Below are 23,878 nucleotides of genomic sequence, written 5' to 3'. Positions count from 1 at the left end.
AAGAACAGAGTATGAAATGTTCCTGTTTATTAACGGAAGGTGAAGCCGGGCAGGATAAGGGGGGATGGCAAGGTCACACTCTCCATGGCGTTTCAGATGCTCTGGCAGGCTCAGGATCCCACATGGGCTCATATCCTCAGACAGGAAAGGACCCTGAAAGATCACATAACCCATGGCCTTGACACTGGGAGAGATAGACCTATTACACCATGAAGACACGTGATGGGAAAGTGAATGGGACCTTGAAACCCAGCTGCAGCACTGCGTGGCCTTCCAGACAAGGCTCACAGAACCTCAGCCCCGTGCCTGCAAGGTGGGAACCGCATTCCCTGCTTCAGGCATTGCTTTACTGAGCCAGAGCACGAATGCGCGGGAGTTTCATAAATTAAGAGCTATTAGGCGACACAGGAATATCACAGACTGACACCCCACCTCCCCGAAGATGCCGACACTAAATTATTTGGATGAAATTTATCTATTCGGGGGTTATAACGGGCCAAAGGTTGAAGCCCAAGTTGGCTTTTGGCACACTCTTCTGTGGCTTGCTCCAACAGTCAGGGTGGCTTGGGGAATACAAGCTTATTTTAATATTAGTCTGAGCAAAACAGCATTAGGCAAATTGCTACGGCAGGAAGAAGAGAGAAAACGGCATGATATCCTCTAACGTCAAATATAGATGTTTTTGTTTTTCCATGCTCTTCTCTCCTCCTCTTGCACAGCTATTTGAGAGTTCGCAGTATGCCTCACTACTATAAAATCCTCGTAAGCAAAATGTCTTTAGAGTTATGGTGCTATACCAAATATTAAACCTCTTAGTAAGAAGAAATTAGCTCACTTGCCAGGAAAATCGAGAGTCCTTGGCTGGGTGTGGGAGCGCATGCTTCAATTCTAGTACCCAGGAGGCTGAGGCAGGAGGACTGCCACAAGTCCAAGGCCAGCCAGGGCTATGTAATGAGTTCAAGGCTACCCTGAACGCCACAGTTAGCTCTTGTCTCAAAAAAAAAAAAAAAAAACAACAACAACAAAAAAAAAGGTCTTATACTTCAGATGTTTTATGTCTGGAATACCAGGAGAAACCTGAGACTAACGGCTATGCATCTGTCTATGGCCTAGAAGTGCATCTGGCCCCAGCCAGGGATCCTGACCCTCTCGAGTGGATGCTATATTGTGCGCTGGATAGATAAGGATTTCAGGGAGAAACCAGTGAGTTCAAATGGCAGCTGTAGTCAAGCCTGAGCAGAAGATGTGTCTGGATGGCCTGAAACATTTGCCTCCCACTCAAGGTGATAAAGAGACAGTCTGTGAAGATTAATGCTCATCCTGTTGTCTGGAATGCCATCCATGCTAGGCCTCCTGGCTGAACCCCAGATTCCTGGGACTCAGCGCTGCTCAGTCAGAACCACAGAGGAGTGGATGGTGTTCCCTGATCCCAGTTGCTGGATTTCTGACCTGCTTTCTGCATTTCTCTCTCCTCTCCTCTCCTCCTCTCCCTTTTTCTCTCTTCTCTTTCATGTTATGAAATAAATACTGTACATTTAGAATGATCACATTTTCCATACTAAAAATCATGTCGTAAGAACCATAGCCTGATACAGGGGTATCTCCCAAGGGGTCTACTGAGAGACAGACAGGGGAAGCACCCTAAAACACAACTTAAAAATGGTGTAATAGACGGGCAGAGAGAAGAAGCTCAGAGAAAACCAGCTCTATCTGGGGGAGTCGTGTTGAAGAGCAAGTGTCATTTGAGCTGGGTATCAAAGGCCAGCCAAGAGTCTGTTTGTAGTTTAGAGCTGAGAAGATAAACGTGACCTGGATGAGGAGAGCAAGATGATGCTGTCATGATGGTGGAGTGGAAGCCTCAGAGAGCTGAGGGCCCTGCAGCTGCAGAAGTGGGGATGGGACAGAAGGCTCAGGCTTTATCCCCATGCTAAGAGATTGAGCATTTTCTTCTACCTGATGGGTAATAAGTGCATGGTTTGGAGTAGCAGGCCGATATGATTACATTTGTACAGCAAGCAAGCAAGCTGCCCTCAGGCCGTGGATGGAGGATGAACTGGGATGAGCAGCGGTTCCCACACATTTATTAAATGTAATAGCTTAGCACCTCATCGTGCATTTGCCAGACACTGTTACAAATGCATCACATATGCACTTTCATTTACAAGACAGCTCATTTCTGCACGTGAAGTAACTGACACGTGTATGACTCTCAGTTAATAATGATCAAATCCGGGTATAAAAGCAGGCAGTCTGGCTTTACTCCGTCATCTTCACTCTGCTGCTTCTTTGAAAATGCTCATGGTGACTGCAGCTCTTTGATGGGGACAATGAGGGACATTTTCCCCTCAAGGAGAATACTGTCTGCTGGAATGGCAGCAGCTCAGGTTAGAGACGGGAAAATGAGGTTGCACAGAGAGCAATTATTCCGAAAGTGAGATGAGAGGTGAGGATACTCCACGGAGGCTCAGGTTACAGGAAGGGGATGCCCTTAGCTGAGACAGGCCGGAAGGAGGAGGAGGAGGAGGAGGAGGAGGAGGAGGAGGAGGAGGCGGAGTGAGCCTCAGAAATATGCTGAATGCAGTCTGAGACAGTGTTTTGGGGGTGCCTGTGAGACATTCAGGTGGAGAGGTGCAGGAGTGTGCAAGAAACACAAATATACCACTGGAATTCAGGGGTGAGGCCAGGGTTAGAGCCACAGTTTGAGATGATCTAGGGAGAGAGGGAGGAAAGGGAAAGAAAAGAGAGAGAAAGAGAGACAGACAGACAGAGGCCAACTGAAATGATGAAGAGGTATGAGGAATACCACAAGAAAATGGTTCTTGCATGCTAGGAATGGAGAAAGCAGGATGGATCAATAATAACAACATATGCCAACACCAAATTCCTTAGCTACTCTGTCAAGTAGCAAGGTGTAGGCGGTGAAAGGGTACAAACATTCTTCTTATTTTGGTCCTAGAGACGCCTGAGCAGAAACAGAGATTATACCCTGACATTGGAAAGAAGGCAAATATCCCATAATCAACTCGTGATGATCCATGTTCATGAAAAAGCTCGGATAATCTTAGATTGCTGGAAATGCACAAATTATTTCTGGCTATCTATAGTCCTCAGAGGCACACTTGCCATCACTTATTATTTTGGGGGCTTTGGCAATAATTCTTGAACAGGGATTACATTATGCAAAGTACATACGTAGCAGAGCATTATGCGGGACCTCGTTAATATGTACAATGTCTATGTTTCTGTTTATCAGTTACAAATAAATAAAGTAATTCTTAACAAGGCATTTACACTTTGAGTTAATTATTTCCACTTTTGCACACAGATTTGATTAGCACCAGATGCTCACTTTTGGCTAACAATTATTCATCAGTCAGGTGATCTCACATAGAACTAAGAGATTCTAAATCCTTACGGACTATAAATAATATTAAATGAGTCATATTTTTGCTCCATGAAAATCATCTGTTAGAGAAAAGTTACAAAATAATAAACATCCAATTTTCACTTTAATTGCATTGTCTTAGTCCTATTATAGGAAAGACAGCTTCCCAAAGCAGCTTCAGAGTTAGACTTCCCTGGTAGACTGTACTCGCCTATATTTTAGCGATAGATATCCCTGCTACAGCTTCGCTGTATCAGATGCAGCAAAGTTCATCTTGGACTCCTTCTTACCGGTTTCGTCTGCTTTCATTGATTCAGGATTGTTCTCTCCCAAGCTGACTTTGTAAGCATGGAGCCTCACATACAGAATGTGCTGGATAAATATTTGTTGAGTAAATACATAAAGTGTCATTTCTGCTCAATGTAAGTTGTTCATGCCAGCATTCATTTTTCACTTTGTTTGACCTCATTATAAATCAGATCTGAGCAGCCACGTGGCACACTGGGGCCTCCGTGGGGAGGCCAAGGGGAGAGAGGGGTCCTGATCATAAAGGGGACCTTATCAGTCAGGTAGGGTGCTCCTGAGAAAAGAAACAATTGGACATACATCATATCATAGCTATATGGACATAGTTGGATTTTAAGGAACGGGCTCATATGGTTGTAGGAGCTGGCAACTTCAAAAAGGGAAACAGGCTAGAAGCCCAGATAAGATTTCTATGTTATAGGAAAGAATCCTTCTTCAGAAAACCTCAGGTTGCCGGGCGTGGTGGCGCGTGCCTGTAGTCCCAGCTACTCGGGAGGCTGAGGTGGGAGGATCACTCGAGTCCAGGAGTTCTGGGCTGCAGTGCGCTATGCCGATCGGGTGTCCTCACTAAGTTTGGCATCAATATGGTGACCTCCCGGGAGCGGTGGACCGCCAGGTTGCCTAAGGAGGGGTGAACCGACCCAGGTCGGAAACCTAGCAGGTCAAAACTCCCGTGCTGATCAGAAAACCTCAGGTTTTCTTTGTCAAGGTCTTCAGCTGACTGGAAGAGGCCCACCCACATCCTTGGGAGAATTCTCTCCTCCTGAAGGTCAGTTTATGGTTGGTATTAACCACATCCACAAAATATCTTCAGAGCAACACCTGGAATGTGGCTGGCCAAAAGTCTAGGTGACATAACCCAGCCCAGCTGCTAGAAGCAGGTGTCACTGAGTGATGAACACTTGGGGCCAGGTGCCCTCAGCCACAGGTCCTGAGGGGCTATCAGGTCACCAGCAAGACTCTAGCTCCCTCAGCGTTAGTGAGGAAATCAAAGCCAGAGCTTGCTGTACCCACGGCAGGGTGGTCTGGAGAAGGCTGTGTGTCTCCACTTCTTTTGGACATTGCTCCCCTGGAGGAAGCTGGGTGGGAGGGACCTGAGAGATGGCGCTGGCTGGAGACTCTCTAGGGAGCACCAGCAGACGTAACACTGAATAAGACACTGTCCTGGGGTGAAAAGGGCCTGCCCTGAGTCAGCTCAGGGGAGACCTCAGCTTCCTTATCTGCAAACTGGGAATAATAATTCTGACCCAGTTTCCTCAGGGCACAGTGCTGAGGATGCAGTGAGAAAGCATGGGCAAAGGGCCGTATGAGATGAGTTACCCAAAGGTCACACACAGGAGGGCGGCAGGCGGGATCACAGCGACAGCCCAGGTTTAAGCCCTGCTCTTTGACTTACTACCATGTGGCCTTCTCCTAGGAACTACACCTCAGATCTTCATCTCTAAAAGTAAAGGCAACCCGTAACATAACTGTGTTAATTTCCCAAAGTCCATAACTGGGTGATTAAAATAACAGAAAGGTTTCATCCCTCAGTTCTTGAGACTGGCAAAGTCAGGTGTCGGCAGGGACACACTCTGTGGGCTCCAGGGGCGGCTTCCTCTTGTCTCCTCTCACTTCTAGTGGTTTCTGGCAACCCTTGGTGCCCCTCAGCTTGTAGATGTGTCACTCAGTGTCTGCCTTTGAAGTCACGTGGCCTTTTCCCCTTGCACATGGTCTGTGCCTGAATTCCTGTCATTTTATTTTATTTTGTTTTATTGTGGTTTTCGGAGACAGGGTCTTGCTATGCAGTTCAGGCTGGCCTTGAGCTCACCGTAGCCCAGGCTGGCCTGGAACTTGCAACGATCCTCCTGCCTCAGCTGTTGAGTCCCAGGAGCTATTGAGTGCTGGGAGTGCAGGTGTGAGCCACCACATCCAGCTTCCTGTCATTTCAAAAGTAGTTGGGTTGGAACCCACCATATCCCATAAGACTTCCTCGAAATTTGATTACATTTGCAAAGACTATTTCCAAATAAAGTCACACCCATAGGTCCTTAGGGTTAGGACTTCCATATGTATGGGACATAACTCAACTCATCAGCACAACCCATATCAGAGGAATCACCCGTCTCCTGCTCCTCCCACCAGCCAGGGCATTCAGGGGTCAGCCTTGTCCTTGGCGGTCTGCTGGTCTGTCCTCTTTCTTCTACTCATTCTGGGCGACCTACCCAGAGAAATCTTTTTTATTCTTTTAGTGGGGAAGCAGAAGGCCAGGTACCTGTGTCACTACATGGTCTGCTCTATGTTCACCAGCACGAGCAACCAAGAGACGAAGGAGAATGGAGGAAACACAGTGGACCGAGGGTTGAAGGAGTCTTTGAGAATGCTGGGGTGACTTTAGGAGAAAGGAAGAAGCAGAAGATGACAGGGTCCATCACCAGTGCAACATATGATGCGCTGACCCTTCCCTTACAGCCACTCCTATGCTATGAGGCAGAAGAAATTGTTACTGGAAAGCTACAAGTGTGACTTTTTCACTCCTGTTCGCAAGATCCTGCAGCTGATGGGGGAAAATATAGCCCAGCACATTTGCATTTAAGTCTTGAAACCTAAATATTTCTGTGAGTCATTCATTATTACCATATAACTCAGTGTTTGCATGCAAATCACTTTAATGACACAAATGCTTATAAAATAAGTTTCTTACCATATGAACTCGGTAAAGAATGCTAATTCCCAGCGTCATGAAGGGCTTAGAGAAATCAATCACCTTCTCGCGCTCCGCCGTAATAGTGAGGCCTGCCACAGCCAGATCTGCTTTCTGGAAGGAACAGAGGAAACCCATCAGCGGAGCAGCTGCATGAGAGGGACACAGGGAGTTGTCACCACAGGCTATCCCTGTTGAAGAGATGTTACTCTAGACTGGCTTATCCACTCAGGGAATAACTTTGCAGAGACAGAGCATAGCCCAGATCTGAAAATTAACTCTTAAAGGACAAGATGTTAAAGTTATAACTCATGTTCATTTGTAGCCAGACCCCTTTAAATACACGAGTGATTTAAAACCAAGAGGGGTCCCAGCCTGCATGTTCATACACGGTCTCAAAATGTCCACGGGGACTCAGAAGGTGAGAACTGGAAGACGGGCTGCTGAGTTCTCCGTATTGAGTATTTTTGATTCAACTTATTTATTTGTTCAGTCAACACAACTTTAATAAGTGCTTGGAAAAGTAAGACCCCTCAGTGTGCTGGTGGTAGAGATTACTATGGAAAGTAAACCTGCTGTACCACAGGAGTTAGCAGCAAGCTGATGCAACCCCATTCATTCCACAGAGAAGCCCTGAAGTCCAGGAAGACACTGAGCAAGTGGCTGGATGTGACACAGCCTGTCCTTGAGAGAGCTGGGCTGGGATGCAGGCCCTACGATCACTCGCCACTTATGCTGCCATCCAGGTAGAAATTCAAGTGTCCCGGGCCAAACCAAAGAAGGATCTCATATCTCTTCAGTGTCAAATAACCGAAATCTGTGATGAAGAGCTTTCCTCCCTTTCTCTTTGCTCCTAATTACACTGCAAGTGCCCACTTGTGACGAGAGTCTGAGCTGAATTAGGGCCCTCCGGTAAGGAGATGCTACGGCTTCCGCCGTAGCACTACGCTTCTGTGTCCGGAGTTCTTCTCTGAATCTTATTTAAACCATCCTGTTGAAAGCAAGCCCCGCTCCTCCTGCTCTGCTCTCTGACATCGAAGGCTATGGGAAAGCTCAGAGCGAATGCCGGGCTCCAGTCTGGGCTCTGCTCTAACTAGCCAGCCAGCCGAGGTTGGTTCCTTTGCTTCTCTAGTCATCTCTAAACTCATCCACAAACCATGTGATCACAAGCCTCAAAATGTAGTCTCTGGACCATCTGTATCGGAATCTCCTGCAGGACCGATGAAAGGGTGGACTCCTGGGGCACATCACAGACCCTGGATCAGACGCTATGACGGGGGGACAAAGGACTTGGTACTGTATTTGCAACAAGTAGCACAGGATTCTGAATTACACAAATACTGAAGAACCGTGTTTACAACACAGGCAGTGTGGCTCATCCTGGTCTCTGAGATTGACGTTCCAGCCTAAGTCTTTCTTCTAACGACAGCAGATCAGTTGATGCAAAAGACATACACAGAAGTGAAGAAAAGTGGAAATGTCCAACCACCCGCAGACAAGTCCAGCAGTTCAGAAGGAGGATACAGTCACATTCGCACGCACGTGCACACACACAATTCTTGGGAAACCACTACAAAGAAAAGAAGCAGACACACTGCCCCTCATTTTACTCCCAAGGGACTTACAATTTGGGCACGGGAAGGACAATCTAGTGGCTGAAGCCATTTCTTCTGCATCTCAATATCAGTCCTGCGTGCTCTAGCCACCTCCCCAAGCAGTCACGTGATCCGGTGACGTTCACACACTTAGACCTCTTTGAAGTAAAGCCATCCTTAAAAGAAACTAGAGTGTGGATGCAAGAGACTTTCAATAAAAAAAGTGGAAGAGGTGATTGATTCATTTTGTATTTCTTTAAGAGTGTTGATTGCTGCTATCAACTGAATCAACCCTTGGGTTGAAGAGTGGGGTTTTGATTAGAGGATTGTTAGTAACTTCATTTTGAGGGACTCTTCGGAGGATTGCTTGGGCCTTTCGAACCTCAGCCTCTCAATGACAGTGACACTGACTGGAGTTCATCTTGTGAGCTCCAGGGCACAGCAACAGAAGCCCCCTAGAAAGGCCCGGCACACGCAGCACCAGTACCGAGCCGGCAGGTCTGCTGCAGGTTCCCGGCCCAGCCCTGCCCGCATCCCAGGGAGAAAGAAACACGAGTTAAAAGGGTCTTGCTTCAGGAACTGAAGGATCAAAGAAAACTGAAACTGATAAAATGGACAAGAGCTGAACACAGCATCCCGTCCTCTCTCCGTTTCGTGTTTTTGAAATACAAATCAAGCAGTCCAATAAACAACACTGACTTTGAATTTCTTTTCCCCACACTCAGCCTCCTCTCTAAAAAGGCCAAACTTCGGATTAAAATTGGGAAATCATTTCACAGGTTTATAGAAGTTGGCCAACAATGACACGATGCCAAAACAATCCCATATGTCCATATGGAGAGAAGGCTGCAGACCAGCTACGCCCCACAGCAAGGAATCTGCGACGTACGTGTAGAATAACCGCGTGTCCAGGGAGACGGCATCCCAGGCCTGGACAGAGCATCACTGTCTGATCATAAACAGACAGAAAAGTGGGCCAGATAGAAAAACCACTTTACCCCAGATGCTGCCCAGGCCCAGGGCCCGTGTCTCTCTCTGTCCTATGGCCCAGTCCCGTGTAAGCTGGGAGGAGGGGCGGGGAAGGAGACGGAAAGGGCAGCAGGAAGCCACAGGAACCCACAGAGGCCTGGTGATGGTTGTTTGTTATATTTAATTGACTCAGTAGAGAAGAGTAATTATCTACCTTGACTTCAGTGCACCCCAGGGTGCCAGCAACAACCACGTGGGATGAGGTTATTTCAAAAAGATGTGTGTTCATTGTCTTTTACCTTAGTTAAAAAGACATCGCGCTATAAAACACCCTGCAGATGAGGAGATAATGTGCCACGAAACCAAATGTAAAAGAAAGGGGGCTGGGACAGCAAAAATGCCAGGAATGGTTGGTGTGCGAGGCCGCTGGGGGTGTGAGCAGGGCAGCAGCTCATGCCAGGTCTTCTGCTCCTCGGGTCACTTGTGGCCTCCAGTGGATAGGGAAGTGGGCGGGCATCAGGAGACCTGTCTTGTCAGAGAGGGGCCCCAACATCAGGGACCTTTAACAAGTTATTCCTCTCTCTGGCATAGACTCCCCAGCTGTCCAGTGGCAGCTAGAGCCCTTTCCCAGCTGCAAACCCCACAAGCAGCTCTGCCCGGCTGGATGAGACGTGGTTCAGTCTGATTGGTCCTCCTGGTCCCAGAAGATGATGCGAGTCAGCCGAACTGACTGGTGATACAGCAGGTGAGGAGACCAGGCCTGGAGGAGGAACCTGGTTACCAGATTGGTTAGTGAGCAACCAGCCGGATGGCTTCTTTCAGGAAGAGAAACCCTCGGAGACCAGGGATCTGCAAACCATTCAAGGAGCTCAGGCCTGAACCTAGAACCTGGGGCTGGACGAACACAAGGGACCAGAAGCACCAGAGCCTGAGAGGCAGGGGCCGTGGGAAGCAGAAGCCGTGCCACCAGACCAGTGGCAAGAGTGCTGCCCATGTCCCAGGACGTTCCTGGCCGCGGCATGGGGGCTGTACGCACGCACACGGGTATATAAATACATTCCTGGAGAGAGGCCTCTCTCCCCATTCTTGATGGAAAGGGTTCTTTGAAGAGCTCTGTGTTTGCTGCCCCAGAGAGATCCCTGCTTTCATCTCCTGGATGTTTGTAGAATTTGCAAGGGGAGGACAGGCGAGAGCCAGCCTGGACTGGACTTCCAAAGCATACTCCCCTTGGCTTCAGGAAGTTTAATGGCGGCCATGCAAGTGCCACCATAGCTATCAAAGCCTGAAACGGCCGTGCTTTTCCTGGGAGCTGGGCTGCATCTTTGTTCGGGGCTCTGGTCTGCCTGGCCTGAGCCTGAGCTCCCACTGGCCTCCAGAGAATAATACCCAGGGTCTGATGGTGGCGGCAGCAGATCCAGGACTGCCTGCTGTGAACAAAGCCTTCTCTGGAGCTTTCGCCTCCTTTCTTAGAGAGCTGCTGCCCCCTTTTGGGCAAAATCTCCCAGTGCTCATCAAGGCCTCAGACCTCTCTTCCTCCATCTGCCTCCTCTGCTCACCTCCTTCCCCCCTCCTTACACAAGGCTGGGCTAAGGGGAGCCACCTATCATGGATAACTCACCTACCTTCTCTGTGACTCAACCTTCTCAGCCATAAAATGGGGGCAATGCCTGCCTATCAACATGATGTGGGAGTCAAGAGAAATGGTGGGTGTGGAAGAGCCTTGAAAGTTATAGAAGCTGTTCAGTCCTGTCATAATGGGGGGTGGCTGAGGCTAAGCCTTCAGCATGGGACAGATTTGTTTAGACTTTATCACATCCTTGCTACATGACCTTGGGCAAGTCACTACTCTTCTCCCAGCCTCAGTTTGCTCATCTGTAAAGTGGGAATAATACTTGTCTTCTGGAGTTAGAGAGGGCAGGTGTGACAGTGCCTCTCAGTGCTGAGGACAGGCCTGGCACTGTGAGTACAGCTGTTTGCTGTGGATTGGGCATAGTGGTAATAGGATGATGATGAACTTGAGGCTGATGACCAGCTCAGCAAGGGTCTCTGCAGATGGATCTTGGCGGCCATGAGTGGCATGTGTTTGGAGATGGCTGGGCCTGCACCAGCGAGGCACAGGGCTGACTATGCATGGTGGCTTTGGCCCACCAGACCCTGAGTGTCCTCCCCTTGTGACCTCAGCCTGTACGCTGCTCTGCCTCCTCACACAGGGACTCCCAAGCTGGCCCACCCTTTGGGAAACTCTAGGAAAGAGCTGAGGCACAGCCACTCCTTATTAAAGGACTCTCCTCCTGGAGCAGGGGTTAGATGGCCTCCCCAGCTCTTCTTAAATTTACTCCCAGATCCACTATGCTTTTTCTGATTAGCTTCCAGATCGTCCCTCCTTGGACTTTTCACACTGCCCCTGCCACACGCCCAGCTCCCGGGCCCTGGGGCAGGAGCGTCTACTGCTTTCCAGGCCGCAGCCCTGCCCGCCTTCCCGTGCCACGCCTCCACCCCACCCTGTCACACCCACTGCTCCGGCCCCACTGTGCTTTGCTCTGCTGTTACTTATTTAATTCAGTAGCTGTGTTGCTTAACTCCGCAAAGCTTTCATAGGCTCCAGCTGGAGCGAGGAAACACTGCTCAGAGTAAGACTGCGCTGAGCGTCCTGCAGGCCTCATTCCAAGGGGATCATCTCTGGAGAGCTCTATGGATTGAAAGAGCTCACAGAATTCCAAACAAGGCTGGCCCCAAGACGATGCAAGAGGGGCTGGCATCACCCAGAAACCCCAGGTAAAGAGCTGTGAGGCCAGCGAGCCTGGCTTTCCTGGGAAGGAGGAAGCACGTTGGGCTATGGCTGAGGGGGACACGGGGCTGCAAGAGCGGATGGGACACCCAGGACACATCATGTCATGGGGCTGGTCCTTGAACATGGGGCCTCGGGACAGACGAAGGCTGCCCCACTTTTTTGTCCTTCACTGACTCTACTCTTTACTGGGTCATGGACAGGGCACAGGGTACGGGGGTTCCAGGCTCATGGAACAGTGCAGGAGGCAGGTAGCTGTCAAGTTGTTTAAAAATTTATTTTTTTAAATTTATTTATTTATTGCAAAATTATGCCTGTGTTGTAATAAAGTCATCCACAGAACCAGGCAAACAAGAGGCTTTCTGAAGTCACGGGGACTTTCCCCAGACGAGACTCAGTTATCCAAGTAGGAGCTCTTAGGAGGAAGCTGGGGGGAAGGAGCAGTATGTGCTAAGGCCCTGAGGCCGGAGTGCCCAGCACAGTGAGCATGCTGTATGACAAGAGAAGCAGGAAAGGATCAGGACAGGCAGTGTCTTCAAGAGCAAGCAGAAGACTGAAGATTTTAAGCAGCAAGGGTCTTACAGGATCAGATTTGTGAAAACACAGCCAAAACCTTCCTGTGTGTCAGGTACTGAACTAAGCCCTCTCAATCCTTACAAAGTCCTAGGAAGAAGGTTACTATTATTGTCTCTATCTTACAGACAAAGCACAGAAAAGTTAAGAACTTTCTCAGGGTTGCACAGCAAGTTAGAGCCAAGATTCAAACCCAGGAAGTTTGGCTTCAGAAGTTGTGTTCTGAACCTGCAGCAAATTCAGGGGGATCGTGTAGGGGAAAAGCAAGCCTGAATAGAGGCATCTTCATGTCCATGCCTTGTATGCCAGTGTTCTGGAAAGTTCGATACCTACCCCACTCCACAAACATCGCTCTGCCAAGATCAGCAAGGTCCCATGTCTCGTGACTAGGGGGTGCTTCTGAGGTGCTTATCTGCTGAAGCTCTAACAACCCTGCTCTCCAGCCCCTGCCGGGGATCCAGAGGGGGCCAATGTCTGGGACCCACCAGCCCTGTCACTAGCACCAAACCAAACTGGGTTCAAGTTCCAGCTCTGCTGAGTTAGCCATTGTGTGACCTTGGGTAGGTCTAGGATCTTTCTCATCTGTCAAATGGGATAATCACTGTCAATACAGGGGCACAAGAGACTAAATGCAGTGATGCATATCAGGCCAGAAGCATGGTATACAGTAAGCACTCAATAAATGGTCAGGAATATTATTTCCTAGCAAAATATACTTTTGCGCTAGGATGGCTACCCTGGTCTTTTCTCTTAAGATATTTTCCAAGACTCCCAGTCCTCTAGGACCTGGCCTGGGCTCCCAGCCCTCGTGGTCTTTCTTGCTCCTACCAGCTCAGCCCTGGGGCCACCACTCCTGTCCTAGAGCCCTGCTGTGCCCACCCGCAGCCAGCCTCACCCAGTCCACTGTCAAACACACCCGGACCCACCCACAGCTGCCGCACCATCAGCTCCACCGCACAGCAAGGCCTGTTCCTAGTTTCCCACCCCATGAAACACTTTCTGGTCATCATCCTCCTCATCACCAGGAGCTAAGCTGCTCTTTGCAACATGAACTGTAACCTGCCTTGTGTTAGAACAGGGGATCCGGGCTCCTACTCCAACTCTGCCACATACAGGGTGTGCAACCTTAACCTCTGGGTCTCAGTTTCTTCACTGACAAAATGGGAATAATAACAGGTCTCAGTCTCTTGGAACCTCCTATGGGAGTTAAATAAGCCACCCACGGCAAGTCTATGCCTGGCCAGCCAAGTATTAGCTCTGGCTATCGTTGTTACTGACATTCACATGCGTATCTTGTCTTCCCATTAGATTGAGTTTCTTGAAGCAGGAACCAAGTCTTTTAAAAACATACAGCCTTTCAAAGCTGTCAATATCTCTGATTTACAAAGAAGTCAAGGCCCAGAGAAACAAGTAGCTTGCTAAGTACACACAGCTTGGCCCTGGAGGAAGCTAGCTTCAAATCCACGCTTGCAGAGTTCCAGGGCCGTGCGCGCCTCTGTTTTCCGATTGCTGCACTGTTCACGGTGACTTTCTCTAGCTGGGCACACAATAAATCACTTAGGGAGCAACCTGCGCCCGCCAACAGTGCAGGGCAGCTCAGGAAACCCATAAACACAGCCTGACCTCAAGCGCCTTTTGCAGGCGACAGCCTCAGGCTGATTCTGACAGATGGCTGTAGGCACGAGGTTTTGTTTTCCTCAGAAGGCTGGATGGCTCCAACCAGACTCTGGTGGGGCACAGGCCTTCAGTCTGCATCTTCAGAAAACTTTGAAGCCCCGGTTTCCCCACTAGAGGGCGCGCTTCTCCCCTTGCCCCGTTCCCGACTCTGTTCCCTTAAATACCTTGGACAGCGCCTGGGCTCTCATTACTGCTTGGGGCACCTTAACCCTGGGAAGGAAGGGAGAGGAGGAACAGGGCCTGAGCCGCGGACCAGCAGAAGGACAGACTGCTCCCAAATCCTTCCGGGCCCGCATCTGCACCTCAACCTATTTCAAGTTAAATAATCTGCTCGCTTCTTGTCTTTGGATGGGTCACCTGCTGCAAGCCTTTCTCCCCTTCCGGCCCCTGCCTGTGGCAAGGACCAGGGAACCTGCTGTGACTTGCTGTGGTGCTGCAAGGCCATGGGATCTGCAGGGGCCAGAGGGGCTCACTCCCACTCCTGGCGCCCACATGCTCTGGCGGGTGTCACCATCCAGACTGCACAACAATCCGGCTCGAATGTGCACATTTGTTCTGCCGCTCGAAGCAAGCTGTCTGCCCACTCGGACCGCCTTGGGTAGGATCGTAGGAAACTCTTAGGGTCACTGAGCACTTGTGAAATATCTGGCATCCTTGCCCACACGGGAGATGGGATCTCAGCTGACCACCTCTCCTTTCTTTTAGAAGCAGGGTACGAAGATGAGCACAAGGGAAGAGCAAATAGCATCCAATTAATTGCTTGCACAAACACACACACATCCGCTGACCTGTACCCTTAAGCTCCCAAAGCAGCCTGCTTCCTGTTCAGAAGGTCCCCACCCAGCGCCTTTACAATCAACACGAGCCACACCCCAGGATTTATCCCTGCTCCCTGGCCCAAGTGTCCGTCCCCACAGCAATGTTCCAGGAGGCAGGGCCCCAGAGGAGCATTAGCATTCCTGGGGAAGCGGTAATGTCATCCATAGATCCAAGTGCTCCCCGGTGTATTTCTTAAGGTGACAGTCTGTTCTCAGGGCTGGATGAATTTCTTTAGAGTTAAATTAAAATCTCCAGGAAATATTTAGTTAGCTCACCACAGGGCTGGGTTATTGGCCTTTGCGGGCAGGTTTTAGGCAAGATCCAGAGTGAAGAAAGAAGGGGTTGCAAATCATTTATAGAGTAAGTCATGGTGCACAAAGGTCCTGGCTGGGGACCAGATACTGCTCACCTTTTCCCTCCTGTCACAGGCTCCCTCATGATCCTGTTGCCTCCATGGAGTCAGAGAGATGCATGCTTGAATCCCAGCTCTGCTGCTCACCAACTGCACACAGGACCTCCAAGCTGAGCCTCAGTTTCCTTGTCTCTAAGATGGACCCATTATTTCTGCTTATGACCGTGGTGAGGGTTACGTTCAAGATCTGGGACAAACAGCTGATGTGTCAAATCCTCTTTTTCCACTGTGACCAGCAGCTCTCTGGAAGAGCTAAAGCAGCTTACGCCACCTCCTTTGTATCGCTGTCTTTCACGCTATGAACCTCTTTGGCAGTGTGGTAACATCTGGCGGAACCACTTCTTTGAAAATGTTTTTAAATGATTCTGTAAAAATACAGCTATCAAAATATTTCTACAGTTTTTCCAACATAGTGACATCTGGGCATTTTTACATAACAAGGACAGTTAGAGGTGGGTCTATTAGCATCACTATGGTACCTCCAGTGACAGCCCCAAGCATGTTTAATGCCACTAAAGTTTGAAGCCCACATTTATCATGAAAGAAAATATATTTGTTTATAAATAGAAAAGGAATAGATGGCAATTTTTCTCTGCTAAGTTTATGGGTTTCTTCTTCTTAATGCCATCCTCAGAGTTGGGGGGGTGCGCACCCCAGGAAAACCCACTGAGACTTCCCAGTTTACTGACAGTAAAGTCCCAGGCCCTCACCCTGGGCCCCCAGGTGCTGTGTGACCATCCATACTCGGGGGGGGGGGTGGGGGGGGCGCTCTCCACACTGATAGCCATGCCGACCTCTGCCTTGTCTCTCAAGCCCAAGTTCACTGCCACCCGGGCATCATGCATTTGTTTCTTCCTCTGGAGCTCTGCCCTGGCCTCTGCTGCCCAGCCCTCAGTTTGAATGCCACACAATGAGAGTGAACTTCCCAGAAAGGCCTCCTCCTGGACCCCTCTAACGCTTTATACTCCTTTTCATTATAGCAAGGATCGTGATCTGAAAGCCTCTTGCTAATTGATCGATTTACTTGCTGATTGTGTGGAGTGTGAGCTCTGAGAGGCAGTGGCCTCTTGTCTGTTTTATCTGTAAATTTCCCCGGAGTACACAGCAGTGGCTGGCACACAGTCAGCACTAAATACCTATTTGTTGAAGGGCACAATTCAAATGAATAAGTGGATGAAGCTAAGAAGGTGGGTTCAATTGACGTGGTTCCTTCCCCTTGGCTCTCAACTGGAGAATGTCTTCGGTGTGACATGTTAGGGCCACAGCCTGTACATGCCAGCCATGTAACTGCTGGAAAATTACTTAATATCTCCGTGCATCAGTCTCCTCATCTGGGGAATGGGTATGGTGATACTCTATAAATATTCTGTGAGGGATAAGTAAATGACTACCTGAAAAGCACTCAGGACAGGATTAAGAACATAGGAAATACTACACACATCAGCTTGTACATTTTGTTGGAACTGAAAGGATTAACTTCAATTTCTATTTTTTAAAATGTAATTGTTTGGGGAAAATCAATGTAGATTTTGAAGACAGTGCAAATAAATCTCACGGCTGGAGAATCAATACGTATTATGTATGTCATACAATGGCTACATATGTGAAAAAGAATCAGTTTAGGCTACATATGTGAAAAAGAAGAGTTTAGGTCAAGGCAGGTGACACACATGCTGCGAACTTGCCAGAGGCTTGAGCTGGGCCACTTCTCATCTCCACTACCATGGCCACTATCTCATCTCCGATCCAGATGTCCCTTGCATTGATGGCACCTGCAGTCCCCAGCGGGCTATGTACTAAAAGGCACTGACCTGCCTCCTGTGGCCCAAAGGCTGGCAGGCCTGGGAGCGGTGTAGGGCATGGATACCATGCAAGGCTGACCGGCCTGACAGAGCTCAGACTGACAGCCCTGATCTGCCCTGCTTGCCCTGGGCTCACCAGCCCAGCCCCCGACCTGCCACAGGGCCAGCAGTGCCCGGGCTGCTGGGACCTCTGTGCTGCATACTCTGGCAAGCTCAGGCGAGCAGCTCCTGCTGCTGTAGGAATCTACGGCCCCACCAGCTTGCAGTACTATCTTTCATTTTCCTCTCTACTTGTCAGCTCTGTAATTAGGAATGGTGTGAATCACAGGCTTGTTGTTGGGACCGTTTTTGTTGGGAGAAATAAAGTATCACCAGTTGCCAGGGGCACCACTGACAGCCATAGAGAACCTCCAGAGTCCTCCCTGGAACCCACTTCACTCCCAGCCAGGAGCCTCTCTGACTGCTCTCTGCTCTAGTGCTACCGCCAAGATCATCCCTGAGCTGTCTCTGCACCAGGCAGAAAGGGAACAATGACCTGGCCAACTGTCCCCAGGGGCAGGGTATCTAGCTCTTTCCTCATTTCTGATAGCCACGTGCATAATTCCATCCAAGCAATGCCAGGGCATCAGGGTACCTTCCCAAGAACCCTGCAGTATCTGGAGGAAGAGAGCTGAGAATTGATGGTCAGTTTTTGGCCCCTTTTCCTGGTCTACTTCAGAGAGACAACTCTCCTGGTCAGCATGGCTGGTGTTCCTCAATAGCGGTGTCCCCAGTGACTTGTCACTCATCATGTCTGAGTCCCAAACAACCTCTAAGTTAGCAGTAGACTCTGCAGAGCAGCATAAGGACCAACAAAGCCTCAGGGTATCAAGGTGCGGATAATTCAGGGCAGGGAGGGGCAGAGGGCAAAAGGAGAGAAGCGTGGGGTGGCGTGGAGACAAGGGAACTCCTCTGTGCTGAAACAGTTCATGTCCTGGCCTCGGACAGTGTTTAAATTGGCGTCGATTCACAGTAGCGCATTTTTCTGTCCTATTTCAATAAACAAGCCTTTTTAAAAAACTCAGTAATTGTCTACAAACAAGAGAAAACGGCAGCCACCAGGACTGAACCAACATACCCTGCTGGCTCCACGAGGGTACAAAGTCTGGAAGAGCTTGGCACAGTGGCTCACACCTGTAACCCCCGCACTCTTGAGCGGCTGAAGCAGGAGGATGGTAAGTTCAAACCCAGTGTGGCAAACATAGTGAGACTCTGTCGCAAAATTTAAAAAGAAAATTAAAAAGCAAAGGGCTGTGGGTGTTCGTCTGTGTGAAGGCCCTGGGTTCAATTCCTCGGCATGTACATGCCGCCACGTGCGCGCGAACACACACACACACAGCGCCTGGAAGATGCACGAGGGGTCACGGGGATGGCACGAATGGTACCACAGTCTGGTGACCTCATATGTGCAGGCAGGTAAGCGCAGGCACAATATATCCTTAGGTTCCCCTGCTTAAATGTCAGAGTGGGGGCAGCTTCCAATGCAGGAAGGGTTGAAGTGAACACCTGGCTGTTTTACCTATGTTTGTATTTACATTTGGATGGAGAAACGTCCAGTTTCCTCCTCTGGTTCAAAGAGCTGAGCAGACAGTGAAACTCCCTGCTGAGAACACCAGGAAAAGCCCCAGGGAGCCTCAATTCCTGCTGGGAGCTTCAATCACTCTCCAGAACTTGCCAGAGCTGCTCTCTAGGGGCTCAAAACTCAGAGGACAGAGGGCTCAGACATCCGGGATTCCACAGCAATGCTCAGAGTGCTTTGTATGAACCCCCTCCTCCCCTCCCTAGAATCTGGTCATAGGCAGAGAAAAGTCAAAGGTTCTGGTTTAAGTTTGCCTCTGCTCAGCTGTGTGACCTTGTATGAGTTACTTAGCTATTCTAAACTTGTTTTCTCATCAGCAAAGTACACACAGTACCAGTTTCTACTTCCTGGAGTTGTTGTGGGAAGTAAACAAGCTAATTAATGTACAGGACCCAGCACCACTCGGTACTTAAGAGTTTGCTATTATTCTGATGCTGTTGCTGATTCTGGGATCCTGCTTCTGTCCTGTTTATTCCTCTGAATGCACAGCCGGCCTTTGCTTGGTGCCATACCACCATGCCTGCCGGGGTTTTCAAAGGCTAACCCCACTCCCGGGTCTGCTCTTTCTGACACTCCTTTGTGGTCAGACAGACAGACCCCAGCCTGTACACCTCCTGTCCTCACTGACCATATCCTCCCAGCTCTGATCGCCCATCTGTGTGCCGCAGAGGGCCACTGTGTGGCAGCAGGCCCGACATTGTGCTGCCATCCGGAACACAGCAGGTGTTCCCAGGGTCTTCCTGATCCTCTGTATTACCCTTTCCAAGGACCCGAACCTTCCTTCTGTTGTCCAAATAGTGAACGCAGGCACCACCGGGGAGGAGTGGACCTGTCTGAGGGCTACAGAAGTTGGGAGGTGATCCGGCCATTCCAGGGGGCTGGTGGAACAAAGCAGGGCCCTGGGCCAGCTACTGCTGGGGCTGCCAGACCTGCCTTTGGCACAATAGAGCCAGCCTGTCTGTCACAGTGATGCATGGTGGAGCATCAGGTGTTCCTGACAAGCTACAGGACAGCAAGAAAAACAGTCAGTGAGCAAGCCTTCCAGAGCACATACAGTGATTCTGGCCAGAACAGATTGACCACTGAGGCCAACCTGCAGCTGAACAGCACTGGACTTTCTGCTGAGCGATGGTCAGACAGCAGAGAGAAGCGGCACATCTGGGATGTTTTGGAACAGAGAGATTTACTCACACAAAGGTAAGGGCAGGACAGGAAGCCAGAGCAGCGGATTGGATGACGGAGGTTCCGCCAGCGGAGTGAAGCATGTTTGGTGCTCACAGCAGCGCTGCTCAGTAATTAGAACCGACTGTGGACCAATCCAAGTCTGAATCCTATCTCTGCCACTTCTCAGTCACAAGACCTTGTCATGCTCCCCTCTGAGCCTCAGGTTTTCCAGTCTTTACATTAGAAGCAATAATACTTTATCTAAGATTGTTTTGAGATTGAGGTAATATCTGGAGGAATTACTGGCACTGTATCTTGCAAAAAGTACTATTTCACTACCACAGGGCAGGCCAAAGGTCACAATGTGTGCCACAGGGCATTGGACACAGCACACGGGGGAAGTGGGTGAGGTCTCTCAGAGGTCCAGATGGGTAGTCCTAGCACCTGCCCCATTGATGTCCAGGCTTCTATGATCCCTCCCAACACCTGTGCCCAAGGAAATAAAGCCAGTAAGCTTTATGGAGTGAGCTTATCCTAAAGGTAGGTGGAATATAAATGCATATGTGGTAGGAGCTCAGAAGATACACAGTAAAGCCAATTAAAACTTAAAGAGTAGGGGCTGGGGATTTAGTTCAGCGGCAAAAGTGCCTGCCTTGCAAGCGCGTGGTCTTGAGTTCGATCCCTGGTACCGATAAAAAAAAAATTTTAAAAAACCCTTAAGGAGTAAAAGTAGGAGTGGCTATGACTCAGAGAATAAAACAGGACACCGAAAAGTGACTCTGGGCCCTTCCACCTTGTAGGGAGAGGAAAGAGGGTCTCAGGTCCTTATGTTCTTTCTTGAGGTCATGCTGCTATGGGAAGCAGGTGAAGCATGCAAGGGCCCAGCTGTGAGCAGCAGGAAAGGAAGGGTAGGAGGAGAAGAAGGGATTCTGGGCAGAAGGTGCGGGCTCCCTGGCTTCTGCAACAGGCAGCCCGAACAAAAACAAGCACTTCCAGCAGCACCCACCTGTGAATGTATCAGCACATTTGGGCTACTGCTGTCATTGGTCAAAGGAATTATCTGGAAACTTATGATTGGTTCTCAGCACTGGGCTGTCTGTTCAGGCTGTGAGTTCTTCAGGGTCAAGGGCTATGACGATTAGTTCTCTTATACATGCCTTTGCAGCCTTCATCCATCTACACTTCCATTCAAATATCTAGCCATATATATGTCCACCCATCCATATACTCAATCATCCATATATTCATCCATCCATCTGGCCATCAATCCATTGATTAATCCATTAATCCATCCACCAATCCATCCATTCACATTTAACCATTTATTCAGTGATTCATCTACTCATCCTCCCATCCATCACCCACCTATCCATCCATCCACCCTATTAATTCATTCATTCAAGCATCCATGTATTCATCCACACGTCCAACCAACCCATAATTAGCTTTTCTTTTTTTTTTTTGGAACCGGGGATTGAACTCACAACCTTGCATGTGCCAGGCAGGCGCTTATGCTGCTGAGCCAAATCTCCAGCCCTAACCCATAATTACTAAGTGCTGTCATATGCCAGGGCCTGTTCCAGATGTTACCAGTACAGGAATAAACAAGACAGACACATTTCCTGATCTCAAGGAACTTGTACTCTAGTGAGAGGACACAGACAACAAATAAATGTCCCTTAGTAAGCAAGATGATTTTGCCTGGTAATAATTTCTTTGAAAACAATGAAACAAGGTAACATGGCAGAAAATGACCAGGAGAGGGAATGACTCCTGTAGGGTAACCGAGAAAAACACACTTCTTGAAGGAACTAAGAGAACTAAACAATGTGATGAAACAGAAGACTGCAGACTTGGGGAGACAGGCATGTGACAGAAGAGGGGCGACTGCAAAGGCCACATGCTCTGTCCAAAGGACCAAGGTAGGGCTAGAACATCAAGACGGAGGGGAAGGCGACAGGAGACACAAGGCCTGGTGGGTTCTTGATTAGTTCTTCCAGACTGAAGGGAAATTATGGCAGAGCATTGGGAAATGTTTATGCTAATTCCACAGTTAAGCAAATGGTAGCCCAGGAAGATTCTGCTAATTTAAATTCAGGGACAGGCCCTGATTGCCAACTCAGGATACATTTCTCTAAACCCAAGAGTCAAGTGCACTTTCTATCACTGCCGTCAACTCACACCCTAAGAAGATGCAGCTCAGATGCTCCCAGCCAGGAGGGGACTTTTGCTTTTTATGTACCCTTTGCCTGCAGAAGGCAAGAAGAGAGACATAAATCTGCAAAGAAAGGATGTATACCTGAAGGACAGACGGGTGGGAAGGTGGGACGTCCCTGTTAGGACAAGGTGAGCACGGTCCTCTCATGTCACCATCACCTGTTGCTGGCAAACCCACCTGGAGCTCAGACCCTGCTGTGTGCTCTTGCTGGCCTTCCGTACCCAGCTTAGCAACTTACTGTGCCCATGTCACCGACGGCTCACCTCTGCCATGTAAAGCTACTGTTTTCCTATGTACTGCCAGTGACTTTCCTCTCCATCTGCCATCCAAAGCAGTTCAGGAGTCATCCTGGAGTTGTCCCTCTCCTTCCCTTCCCTGCTCTGTCTCTATTCAATAATCCAGGCCCATCATTTTATCTCTGAAGCGCCTGTTTAAACTATTACCACTACTCAACTCCTACTGCCACGGTCATCATTCAAGTAGTCACTGCAGTGGTCTCTGCTTCTAGCTCTTTCCCACTCCATGCATGTACACAATGTCGTAGGCACCAGGGATTCTTAAACTCATGCTGTATTAGGGACCGTTGTTCTCCAGCCACATGGGTGAGCAGCGCCCCCTGCAGGGCCTGTTATGTTGCTGCCTCTCTTCCCAGAGTTTCTGGAAAGTAAATCTGGATGGGGCCTCAGATTTTACATTTCTGGCAAGTTTTAGGTGATGCTGATGCTTGGGTCATGCTTTGAGAATACAGAGTGTATTTGTAAATCAAAGGTGACACCATATCAGTTCCCTGCTTAAGAAACTCCATGGACTGTCCATTCCTTTGCCATGCAGTCTTATCTCCTCACCACTTGTGATAACCTTCACAAGCTGGCCTTGGTCTGCCTCTTCAGTGTCATCTGAGGTCCTTCACCCTATGCAGCCACACCGTAATGTAGATGTTCCTTAAATGTGCGCTGCATTTCAGACTCCAGATAGTTTCTTCTGCTTGCAACCCATTCCTTTCTCTTGCTTGTCAATTTCTCGACTGTTGGTTCCCTCGAAGCACCAAGGTGGGTTTAAGCGACCATGTGCTTGGATAGACAGCCTTGGCTTTGAATTTCAGATGAATCACTTGTTAGTTATATGACCCGAGTTGCCTCTTCGAGAAGTGAAAATTAACCTCTGCATCATTGTTATAAAATGTGAATAATATTTATCTTATAAGATTGTTGTGCAGAGAGAAAATCTCGCATAATAAATGTCTTACAGGGAGTAGGTACTCAATAAACAATAACTATAATTTTCATTAGCTCTGCTTTAAAACCTTGCCTGGCTCCCTGCAGCTGATTGACTTCTCTTTTTCTCTGTGCTCCAGTAGGATTTAGCACATGATTCCATTCTGCATATATCACATGCTATGGGCTCATTTTATTTTTATACACTGGGCCTCATTCCTAGCACAAGGAGGACCATTGTATGAATAACAAAAATCAACTCTCCCAGCAGACTTTTGGGCATATGGCTTGGCAAGGTGAAGGCATCTTTGCAGGAAGAAAATCTACGGCAGGTGGATAGAGAAACTCTCCCACCCAAGCACATGCTCGGTGAGAAGAGAGGGGCTGGGTTTCAGGCCATGTTCACTCTTTGAGCAACACAGCCCGCATAACTTTGTGGGAGCTCTGTGTATGTAGAATGTGAACTCTGAAAGGAGAAACTGTGTTACTCAACCTGAAGCCTCAACCAATGTTAAATCAGTGCATCTTGGGACAGGAAATACTGGCTAAGGACACAAAATTTATCAGCAGGATCAATAAGGTCAGAGCCCTGGGTCCGGAAATAGGATCTCATTCATGGGGAAAATAGGAGTCAAAGAACTTCGGTTACCAACCT

At 49.0% G+C, this 23,878-nt stretch overlaps 1 protein-coding gene across 1 annotated transcript in view; it reads right to left on the bottom strand.

Annotated features, from left to right (window-relative positions):
• Nucleotides 1-23,878, bottom strand: part of Grik4 (glutamate ionotropic receptor kainate type subunit 4) — a 431,262-nt gene that overhangs the window by 36,349 nt on the left and 371,035 nt on the right. The window contains 1 exon segment of the mRNA XM_063255944.1: nt 6,375-6,488. Coding sequence (XP_063112014.1) covers nt 6,375-6,488 — 114 coding nt within the window.

The sequence above is a fragment of the Cavia porcellus genome, unplaced genomic scaffold (assembly GCF_034190915.1).
Source record: "Cavia porcellus strain 051 isolate PalLab524CR breed Dunkin Hartley unplaced genomic scaffold, mCavPor4.1 scaffold_9, whole genome shotgun sequence".
Lineage (NCBI taxonomy): Eukaryota > Metazoa > Chordata > Mammalia > Rodentia > Caviidae > Cavia > Cavia porcellus.
This window is presented reverse-complemented; position numbering and strand designations above follow the sequence as displayed.